General features: G+C 36.3%; 1 protein-coding gene across 1 annotated transcript in view; it reads right to left on the bottom strand.

Moving 5' to 3' along the window:
- The window catches only part of CADPS2 (calcium dependent secretion activator 2), a 509442-nt gene that overhangs the window by 286745 nt on the left and 210154 nt on the right, over positions 1-12543 (bottom strand). Inside the window, 2 exon segments of the mRNA XM_027573409.2 lie at positions 6200-6321; positions 11518-11754. Coding sequence (XP_027429210.1) covers positions 6200-6321; positions 11518-11754 — 359 coding nt within the window.

Genomic DNA, 12543 nt, shown 5'->3' on the forward strand with positions numbered 1-12543 from the left:
TCGAATATTAGAATTCATTGAATTCATTTTAGAAATGAAAGAGGGAATATTTAATGGAAATAAAACATGTTATAAATGAATACTATAAACAAATGTATGCCAATAAATTAGGTAACTTGAATGAAATGGACAAATTACTCTAAATACACCAAATACTAAAACTGACAAGAAGAAACAGACACTCTAAATAGATCTACAATAAAGAGATTAAATTAGTAATGGAGAACTACCTACAAAGAAAAGTCCAGCCCCAGATGGCTTCCCTGGTAAATTCTACCAAACATTTAAGGAATTAATACCAATTGTTCATACTTTTCAAAAAAAAGGGAGACCACTTCCAGATTCATTCTATGAGGCCAATATAAAATCAGATAGGTCTCAAAAAAAAAGGATTATAGAGCACTATTTTTTTTTTTAAAGTTTTTATTTGACACAGAGAGAGAGAGAGACAGTGAGAGAAGGAACACAAGCAGGGGGAGTGGGAGAGGGAGAAGGAGGCTTCCCACTGAGCAGGGAGGCTGATGTGGGGCCAGGACCCTGGGATTATGACCTGAGCCAAAGGCAGACGCTTAACAACTGAGCCACCCAGGCACCCCTAGACCACTATTTCTTAAAAGAGATGCAAAAGTCCTTAACAAAATACTGGAGAACTGAATGCTGTAACAAATAAAAAGAATTATACATAATGACCAGGTGCAAATTATGCCAGGAATACAAGGTTGGTTTGACACCTAAAAATTAAATAATGTAATGCACCTTCAATAGGATAAAAGCAAAACCCATTTGATCATCTCAACAGAGGCAGAGAAAGCATTTGACAAAATCTAACATCTTTTCATGATGAAAACACTAACAAAGCTTATGAACAGAAAGGAACTTCCTCAAATTGGTAACAGGCATCTATAAAAAATCCAGAGCTAGCATTATACTTAATCATGAAAAATACATGCTTTCCTACTAAAATCAAGAAGAATGCAAGGATGTCTACTCTTGACACTTCTACCCAACACTGCAGTGAAGGAACTAGTCAGGGTAGGTAAGTAAGTAAGTAAGTAAGTAAGTAAGTAAGTAAATAAATAAATAAATGGCATTCAGATCAGGCAGAAAGAAATACAATTATCACTACTTGCAGATGACATGATCTTATATAAAAAGAAATCTAAGAAATCTAATAAAAAAACCACCATTAGAATTAACAAGTTCAGCAAGGGTGCAGCATGCAAGATCAATATTTTAAAAATTATTTTTATATACTTACAATAAATAATCCAAAATAACTGAAGAAAACAATACTGGGAATAAATTTAAGCAAAGTGCAAAACTTACACTTTGAAAACTACAAACTATTATTAAAAGAAACAAAGGTCTAAATAACTAGAAAGACACTCTACATTCATGAATAGGAAGAAAACATTGTTAATTAAGATGGCAGTACTCTCCAAATTGATCAGATTCAGTACAATTGCTATGAGAATCCCAGCTAGAGATATTTGCAAAACCTTTGTAGAAACTGGCAAATTTATCCTAAAGGTCATACGGACATTCAGAATAGCCAAAATGATACTGAAAAAGAACATAGCTGGAAGACACATACCCGTGATTTTAAAACGTCACCCAAGGCCAAAAAAAAAATAAAAAATAAAATAAAAACAAAACCCACTTCATACAAGGCAATGGTAAGCAAAATAATGTGCATAAGGGCATCAATGTAATACAACTCAGAGTCCAGAAACAAACCCATATATCTATGGTAAACTGATTTTCAAAAGAGTACCAAGAATATTTAATGGAAAAGGAACAGTTTCTTCAACTTAAGAACTGGACAACTGAATTGTTACATGCAAATAAAGGAAGTCGAACCCTTACATCCTACCACAAATAAAACTCAACTTAGAAGTAGATTAATGAGTGCACCTGGGTGGCTTAGTAGGTTACGCAGCTGACTCTTGGTTTCTGCTCAGGTCATGATCTCGTGGGGTTCCACACTCAGTGTGGAGTCTGCTTGAGATTCTCCCTCTCCCTCCTCCTCTGCCCCTCTCCCTGCTTGTGCACACGCACGTGCACTCTCTTTCTCGAAATAAATAAATCTTTAAAATGGATTAATGATCTAAATGTAAGAGGTAAAACTATGAAAGCCTTAGGAGAAAACATGGGGTTAAATTTTTGTGACCTTGGATTGAGCACTAGATTCTTAAACACAGGTCCAAAAGCATAAGCAACAACGAAATAGATAAATTGAACAGTATCAAAAGACAATATCAAGAAAATAAAAAGATAATCTACACAATGGGAGAAAACATTTGCAAATCATATACAAGAATCTAACATGTAGAATATATAAATAGCTCTTACAACTTAAAAGACAACTCAATATAAAAGGAGCAAAAGACTTAAATAGACATTCCTCTAAAGAGATATACAAATAGCTAATACAGGGACACCTGGGTGGCTCAGTCGGTTAAGCGTCTGCCTTTGGCTCAGGTCATGATCCCAGGGTCCTGGGATCGAGTCCCGCATTGGGCTCCCTGCTAGGCAGGGAGCCTGCTTCTCCCTCTGCCTCTGCCTCTCTCTCTCTGTCTCTCATGAATAAATAAAATAAAATCTTAGAAAAAAAAAACAAATAGCTAATATAACATAGGAAGATATGCTCAACATGATTAGTCACGAGCGAAGTGTAAATCAAATCACAATGAGATATCACGTCACCCCTGCTAGAATGACTGTGCATACGGCAAATAATAAGTATTGGTGAGAATGTGAAGAAACTGAAACTCGCATTGTCAGTGGGAAAATAAAATGGTGCTATCACTGTGGGAAGCAGTTTGGTAGATCCTCAAAAATCTATACATGCAATTATTACATGGTCCAGTGATTCCACTCCTTTGTATGTACCTAAAACAAATGAAAACAGGGACTCACACAGGTATCAGTACAACTTTAGTTGCAGCATTCACAGTAGCCACAAGGTGGAAACAACCCAAGTGTCCTCAATCTAAATGAATGGATAAACAAAATGTGGTATCTACATGCACTAGACTATGATCTGGTCATAAAAAGAAATGAAATTCTGATACATGCCAGAAGATGGAGGAAGCAGAAAACATTATGTTAAGGGAAAGAAACCAGTCACAAAAGAGCACATACTAGATGATTCTATTTATTTGAAATGCCCAGAATAAGCAAATCCATAGAGACAGAAAGTCACTTAGTAGTCGGTCAGAATGGGGGTAATCTGAGGTTGATGTTCAGTTTTCCTTACACAGGGTACAGTGTTTCTTTTGAGGTGATGAATATGTTCTAGAATTGCTGATGGTTGCACAACTCTCTGAATATACTAATACAGACTAATATAACCTTTAAAACAAAAACCAAACCTCTCCCTTGAATCCATATGCCCTGCCAAAAATAGCCCCAGTCAATTTCCTTCTATCTCACAGCCTCCTCCTAGATCTAAAGCATCTTTTAAAAAGAGTTGTTTGGGGCGACTGGGTGGCTCAGTAGTTAAGCGTCTGCCTTCGGCTCAGGTCATGAACCCAGGGTCCTGGGATCGAGCTCCGCATTGGGCTCCCTGCTCCATGGGAAGCCTGCTTCTCCCTCTCCCACTCCCCCTGCTTGTGTTCCCTCTCTCGCTGTGTCTCTCTCTGTCAAACATAAAATATTTTTTTTAAAAAGTTGTTTATTCTCACTGTCACTTTATTGTCACACTGTAACTCAACTCTAATTGCCTGCAGGAGTAAATACTACACCCTTCAATATTTACTGTGACTAAGTCATAAAAATAAGTGCAAGCAACTGAATAAATTCTGACAGCCTACTGGGTACTAGAAGATCAAACAGGACAAGGTATCTACCCTTTTCTTAAGGGGGAAATACAAAGTGAACAGATAAGAAGCACATTAGTCAAAGATTAAAATGAGCCAGAGAATATCTGCTTCATATTGGGTTATCTAAAAGAAGTGTTCTCAGCAAGTGAGGTTTAAGATTTTTTTAAAGTAGGCTCCATGCCCAGCATGGAGCCCAATGCAGGAGTTTGAACATCACAACCCCGAGATCAAGACCTGTGCTGAAATCATAGTTATTATTTATTTCGAGGTAGAGTTTAGTGATTGATCAGTTGCATATAACAACCAGTGCTCATTACATCAAGTGCCCTCCTTAATACCCATCACCCAATTACCCCGTCCCACCCACCCATGTCCCCTCCAGCAACCCTCAGTTTGTTCCCTATAGTTAAGAATCTCTTATGGTTTGGGCGCCTGGGTGGCTCAGTTGGTTAAGCGACTGCCTTCGGCTCAGGTCATGATCCTGGAGTCCCGGGATCGAGTCCCGCATCGGGCTTCCTGCTCAGCAGGGAGTCTGCTTCTCCCTCTGACCCTCTTCCCTCTTGTGCTTTCTATCTCTCATTCTCTCTCTCTCTCAAATAAATAAATAAAATCTTTAAAAAAAAAAAAAAAGAATCTCTTATGGTTTGCCTCTGTTTTTATTTTTATTTTTCCTTCCTTTCCCCTACGTTCATCTTTTTTGTTTCTTAAATTCCACATGAGTGAAATATTTGGTATGTCTTTCTCTGATTTCACTTAGCATAATACGTTCTAGTCCCAGCCATATCATTGCAAATGGCACGATTTCATTCTTTTTAGTGGCTGAGTAGTAGTCCATTGTATATATACACTCAACTTTATCAATTCATCTGCCGATGGAAATCTGGGCTCTTTCCATATTTTGGCAGTTGTGAACATTGCTGCTATAAACATCGGGGTGCATGTCCCCCTTCAAATCACCACGTTTGTATTCTTTGGATAAATACCTAGTGGTGCAATTGCTGGGTCATAGGATAGCTCTATTTTTAACTTTCTGAAGAACCTCCATACTGTTTTCCGAGTGGCTGCACCAGCTTGCATTTGTGTTAGAGGGTTCCCCTTTTTATGCAACCTCACCAACATCTGTTGTTTCCTGAGTTAATTTTAGCCATTCTGACCAGTGTGGGGTGGTATCTCATTGTGGTTTTGATTTGGATTTCCCTGATGATAAGTGATGAGCATTTTTTCATGTGTCTCTTAGTCATTTGTAGGTCTTCTTTGGAGAAATGTCTAATACCAAGGATCCAGACATATAAAGATAAATGGGAAGGCAGGCAGAGGGAAAAGCAAGTGTAATGATATGTTTGAGGAATTACATGAAGTCCAGTAACTGACCAGAGGCTAGGTGAGGTCCCAGAGGTAATGAGAGGCTGGTTAGCGGTAGACCTGTAAGACTTTTTATAAGGCAGGGTGAGAAGTTGCAACTTGCTGCTTCTCCATCTCATAATACTCTGTGCACATCTGTCCTATTACTTTTGTATCTGTGTCCCCACCTTACCCTTGTGCCTGGCCTAAGGAAAATGAAAGTTTTTGTTCACCTCTATCTAACCACGGCCAACCAGGATCTGATCAGACATATCCTGAATGAACAGGTCACATCATCATGCTGTGCTAAGACAAAAATCCTAAGTCCTGAGGAAGGAAAAAACATCTCTTCTCAAGGCAGTGTACAAATGAAAGCCAGGAAATTTTCACTCAAATTCCTCAGACTAGCCCGGTTATTTCTACCAGAGACTGTGATGCTTCCCAAGTTTCAATCGGTTAAAAAGAACATCTTCCAAACTTAAACTCATTCCCAGATTTTGAAACCTAAAACTGCCAGCAAAGAACAGTTTTAGCTTCTGATTACTGTGCGGTTGTCATTAATTGGTTCTCTAACTCAAGCCTATTCCTTAAGTATTCTAAGACACTGGGCAAAACTGTATCCACCTCAACATCATCAGTGTTATATAGTCATTAGTAATACGTGGAAATGGAAAAGCTATTAGGGCTATTAGGTTATAGTTTTTTTTTTTTTTTGGTCTAGAAACTGAAATAGGATCTAGCACCACCTTTTAAATAATACATGGTTACACATGCTTTCCTTTTAAATGGCTTACAAACACTGACTGGCTAAATAACTAGCTTCTCCTTTGCAGGTTAGATTTTCTCTCTGTACTACACAGGGATTCTGCTACAGTTCTAATTATAGCATCCTTACCTAGAAAGGCACACAATGATTCTAACACAGTTGAAACAAAGCTAACCAAGAACCCTTTTGGAGTATAAAATCACACAATGCTGCAAATAAATAAACCATGTTTCTTTGGAAGGGGAAATTTTTTTTTCAGCTGGCTTACTGTGGCCTTGAGGCTTCAGCCTGGTCTGTCTGAAGTTTTTCTCCTCCTTCCACTTCCATTGTACAGTAAACAATTCGATTGGGAGCAACGGACTTCAAACCTTGCACTTCCATTATGACAATCTAAAGACAAAAAAAATTTTTTAAATGATACATCAAGTAGGTAGCCTTTAACAAGACATAGAGATAGCAGCATTGATTACAAGTAGAACGATCAGCTGATAAAATTATCTGGTAACACCAATGGTATTTTATCTTCCTTAGAATCCACCTGTATTCATGGAAGGTACAGTAAGTAACATTCTGAGGAAGCCTAGTATTGAAGAAATATCTCCTGCAGCTTATTAAAGTAAGGTTAAGATCTCTAAATAGAGGGCGCCTGGGTGGCTCAGATGGTTAAGCGTCTGCCTTAGGCTCAGGTCATGATCCCAGGGTCCTGGGATCAAGTCCCGCATCGGGCTCCCTGCTCCTTGGGAGCCTGCTTCTCCCTCTGCTTCTCTCTCTCCCTCTCTCTCTCTCCTCCTCTGTCTCTCATGAATAAATAAATAAAATCTTTAAAAAAAAAAAAAAAAAAAAAAAAAAAAAAGATCTCTAAATAGAAGCCTGACTGAGTTAAGTGAGGTATAAACTCAGATCCTTAAAATATGATAGCAAGTCTGCATGAGGTAAAGAGGAATTACCCATGAAAATTCAGTGAATGTGCTAAAAGCAGTACAGGTTGAGTTCCACATAAAGTGAAAGTATATTTATGAGTGGTGCACATCATCATCATCCCAATTTGTGGTTATCAGTATGTGACATCATCAGATCTTTCTATATTCACTTATTTTAGAGGACTATTAATATTTATAAAAGAATATTCATTATAGAAAATGTATATCTTATTATGAAGTATGGAAAATATAACTTGCCCAATGACTATCTCACTACTAACTTCGCAAGGAAAAAAAGGACTTTTCCACTAAAGGTATGTGCTAACTTAATGCAGCACACTGGGAATGGGTAGAAAGACTGATACTGTATTACGCATCTGTAACTCCTAGAAAAAAGAGAAACAAATATTTTTCAAATGGGCTTTTTAATGTTCATATAAAAGGCTGATTTAAAATATTGTAACCTAACATTTTCACTGGGTGTACACATAAAATGTAAGTATTATTGAGTATTTTTGCTATAGTTTTTTTTTCAATCAAAACTTGCATCCTGAAGTTTCCTAAGTTCTTGAAACTCATAAAATATATTCAATGGCATTTTTATAATATGCACATTCATGTCTTTATTGATCTCATGTTTTATTTGTACAAACAAGATTAACAGCATTCATGCCATGTAGCTACCAAAATATCCACTAAAAACATCATGTATTGATCATTTAATACATTATAAGTCATTCCACTTTTCATTGAGTTGTGATACGAATCTTGAGGCAAAAGTTCTCAAAGAAACCATCTTAAAAGAAACTATTCTTCCTTTTAATCTTCACAACAGAAGGGTTATGTTCATAAATATAAACGCCTTTTTTCCCCATGAAAATAATGGGAAACTAATCACTAAAAAAGAAAGGTCAAACTCAGAACCATTCTCCTTTCTCAACCAAGACTTTTGTCATTTTATCACACTGAAATGCATACCAACGCCATGAATAAAAATAAGGGCATAACAGAAAACAGACTAAGAACTGATAGAGACCAGTAACACCTTTCTTAGCTGCTGTCAGACATTCAAGGAAGTTAGAACAAAGCACTTCATCTCGTTGATGGAAAGTAAGCAAAAGGAGGTATATATTCTTAATAAATCAATGTCGTTGTTAATCGTTTTGAAACTCATTAGATCTTTAGACAAATAAAACTAAGCAGAAGCTGAGACAAATGACCTATTTAACTATCAATCAAAAACCGATTCCACAGGGACTTAACAACATGACCGAAATGGCTTCTTAATAAAATTTATGGAAGGTCACTTAAAATACAGGAAGCAAGAGAATTGTGTACACATAATGTAGAAATCTTTTAGTTCATATTTGGAAATATGCTTATTTGCCCGGCATCTCTTTCTCAAGCGTGTTCAACAAAGTTCAAGAGAGAAGAAAGGAAACACCTGCTTAGCACTATTTCTGTCACCTCTCCTACAAGCTACTGTAAACAGGACCTCCTGAAACACACAACTTGTGAAACCATTTCCCACTCCACAAACTAGTACTCCCATCTGTGCCAGGAATGTTTTCTTTGGCAGAACTGCCACTTTCAAAAGAAGTAACTTCTGTTCTGAGTCCATACATATAAATAAAACAACACATCTACAGATCTGATTTCCAAAAGGCATAAAAAAAAATGTAGCTGGTCTCAATCTTTAATGATAAAGACAGCCACGAATTCCATGGACCATCAACTGACCTAATTTCAGGTAACTGTTTCGATCAGTTCCCCAAAAAACTTGGTAATAGAACCATGGAAAATGAATGTAGTCTCAATTCCATCCCCACTTCCCCAATCTCTGTGACTGATATAATAGAGATAATATACACAGAATTATTCTAGAGGCAAAAAGAAGGCAGTCATGTACAAAATATAAAGCTTGGTAACATGCTTCTGAATAATGCACTGTCCCGAGAGTTATGTGGCACTGAGTCACGTGCAGTTTTGAGAAAATGAAGCTGAGCAGTATTTGGGGACCATATACTACCACATAAAGAAGCCCTCACAGGGTCTGCGAGCCCAATACCAATGAAAACAGTGTGAAAATCATCTGTACTCATACCAGTGACACCATTTATCTTCCAACATGCAGACTCAACTTCGTAGATTAACCTGGGCTGCCTTCCCCTTACTCAATATTTAACATACCACGGGATGGCTTATGGTTTTGTGAGTTAGCTTCGCTCTTGCTTTATTATTGTCTCTGAAGGTTTCAGGAATGAAGCGACCTAAATGTAATCGTGTTGTGGCTAACTGCTGCTTTTTTCTTTCTTTCTTTTTTTTAACTGCTGCTTTTTGATACCATCAAAGTCCCCAATTCAATCAGTATTTATCAAGTCAACTGTGTGCCAGGTAGTGTTTTAGGCTCTTGTGATACCTCAGTGAAAACAAGACCTTAACTTCCTGTAGCTTACATTTTAGTAGAATCAGGCAAATAATGAATAATAAAAATAACTGAATTACACGTTAGGTGGTAAGAGCTGTGACAAAAATTCAGGTTGGCAAGAGAACACGGTGTGGTGAGAGAAGAGAGCAGTCAGTAGCAATTTTAAAAGAGGTGATAAAATTTAAACAGTTTTTCAAACCTGCACTTATTCTCTAGACTCAGCCTTTAGTTCGTAGAAAAAACTTTTCCCACTGGACCAATTCTAAGCCTGACTGACAAAATGGGAGACCCTTAAACTGGAATAACTGCTTGCCTTTCAGAACTTTCTTAGGCTGAGTAGCAAGGCTTGGATAATGGGCCAGGGATAATTATGGAGCTTAGTTAGGCTGAGGTCAGAGGCCCTGGGGACAGAGGGGGACCTCATCTATTCTCTCAGGTGTCCACAGGTAAGCACTGTGTAATGTGCACTGAATGTGACTTCATTTTCTTGTTGGACACACAACTCCTATTTATCATACTGGAAGTGTATCATAGAAAACATCTCTATTATGCTATGGAAGGAAAATATCTGCCTTATATGGACATAGTAATAGAGGACTATCAAAACAATTTTATAAATAGGCAAGCTTCTCAGACCATGTAAAATGAAGTTTTAACTCATTTTCTCTAACACCATTTTACTGTTAACTGAGCAACCCTGTTTAATATACTGGCAATAAAGTACAGAACAATTCAGAGTTTCACACAGACACTAACTCATGAGGATAATTTTGTTTTCAAAAGGGAAAAGAGTTCATAAAAGCCAATTATTTACAATTGTGTTTAAAACTTTTAAACAATACAGAAAAGAGAAGGTGTTTTGAACAGTTTCCAGTTCCGCATGGTAGGTTTATACATTACAAAAATAATTTGCTTTACAAATTATAACTAATTTTATGTTGCACAAATCCTTAAAAAAAAAAAAACCTTGGCACTTTGTATCTTGGTCAGTAGGAAAACAGACTTCTACATGTAAGATACTGTGTAGTTTCCCATTAAATATTTCTTTAAGATACCAAAGAGACTGAGAAGAAACCCAGTAATGGCAAAGAGATTGAGAAGAAACCCAGAGTAATGGCAAAATCATTAGGCAATCCCAGAACAGAGTTTCCAGTCAGAAGAAAACCTATTTCTAACTCTGATAGTAAATTTAATATATTAACCTACAAAGCAATCATTAGCATGGAAGTTAAGAAAGAGAGGCAGTTGGCTTATCCTCAAGCCTGAATTTATCTTAGAGTTGATTAAGTGGAATAAAGAACAAAAGCACACATTGGCTTTGGCTTTATCTACCACAAACTAAGCAAGCCAAAAGTAGTATCAAGAAATTTAAAATGGTACCTCCTAAGACTCCATCAATCCAGAAACTTCAATAGCAGTAGTGGGCACGAGCAAAGATAATTTAACAATGCAAGGAAGGAATAACAAGCTTTAATTTTTGAGAGCGCTATAAATTTAAGCTTGATATAGCAAGTATATATATTTGTGTCATGTATAAACGCATAAACATATACATGGATTAGCCCAAATACACAGATCAGCAATGAAAAAATGTAATAAAAAAATCAACAGGTGGCTGTGGTAAGAGTCTGCATCAGTATCTGGTTTCCAGTGAATTGTATAAAAAGCATAAAACTCTGAAGTCTCAGGGAACACAATTTTAAATGCATGACATTTGTTCCTATCCTTTATACTATGTACTGTATAATGAAACTGGACATCCTGGAAAGGAAGAATTCTCTACTTATCATCTATATGCACCCAATACTGTGTTTCAAAGCTGGCTGGTGTGATTTGATTCTACAAAAATACCATAGGTGAGGTAGGTTAAAAACAAAGCTAACCAAAAGCTTGAAAGTAATTCCCAAATTACAGAGAATTCAATTATGTGTTTAAATCCTATTTCCACTCAAGTTGCTTTAGTGCTTACTTTATCAATAAACTTACACCAGGCTAGTTGGCACAAAGACGAATTTTTTCAAAACTTATTATTTAGTCCTAAAACTGCTATTACATTTAAAACACAATTTGTATTAATTTGCATTCACAACCTGATTGCCTAGCAAATGAGGAATAATGTAACTTCTTCAAAATATATCACACTGCTTTCAATTCAAAAAGTTACCACGAAGGTCAGCAGAAATTATTTTGCAGTTTCATCTATGCTGTCAGAGGCGAGCATGGGATAAAGTCACCTACCTCTAAGGTGAATGACAGCACCACATCGGACTTTGACAGCTGAATCTCATTCTCATCGCCTATGTCCAAAAAGGCAGAATTCTGTGAACGTTTTAATTTTTGTAATTTAAATTCTGGACCACCTTTCGAAACTGGAAGACTTTCCAAATTGGCCATTAGCAAATTCACTGAAGACCGCAACTCTTCTATATACATATTCTCCATTTCTTTTGCTATAAATTTGGGGAAGTTTCTTTCCTTGAAAATAATTTTTAAAAAAACAATGTTACAAAAGTCATATTTCAATTTTATCATAGAAGATTATATGATGTATATCTCTGTCTTAGAAATTGTGACACTCAATATATATGCACCTACCTAATACTTTAGTCTCTCAGGTTTTAAAATCATCAGGCTTTGGCAATTTTGATTATGTCTAAGAGTACCTTACATCCCTTATTCAGAATCATTATGGTACAAAATGAATAACATTTTCACATTAACTATTTTTGATAAGACTTGCCTAAGGAAAAACTGAAAACCTACATGCAAGAAAATTTAGTATCTAGATAAATCTTAGTCACTGTTAACTTTGAATTGCTTAGGGTAAACTGGTTGGTCAGAAAAACATTCAGTATATGCTGCTTTGCCTGTTAGGAAACAGACATCTTAAACATTTTTCTTACCAAAATGTATAGTAAGAGGATATCCTTTTTATAAGCATTCAAATTAAAAAATACATAATAGCAATATGATATTTCTAGAATTTTCACATCACACAAATGTGACCAGATCCCTTATGACCATAAATTCAGTTTTTTTAGTAAAGGTTTAGAAAATCTTAAATTTAAAGCAAAAGGCCAACTTATGAATAAAGCTGTACATAAAAAAGAATAACAATATCAATTTAGAAGATTCATTTTCTTCCTGAATTACATGAGCGTTGCCATTTGATCCTTAGATTACTGTAATCAGATTTTGGTTTCTTTCAACTCTATGAAAAGGACATTCCCAATACTGGTATTTAGACAGATACTGACAGATATG

Source organism: Zalophus californianus, chromosome 12 (genome assembly GCF_009762305.2).
Source record: "Zalophus californianus isolate mZalCal1 chromosome 12, mZalCal1.pri.v2, whole genome shotgun sequence".
Classification (NCBI taxonomy): Eukaryota; Metazoa; Chordata; class Mammalia; order Carnivora; family Otariidae; genus Zalophus; species Zalophus californianus.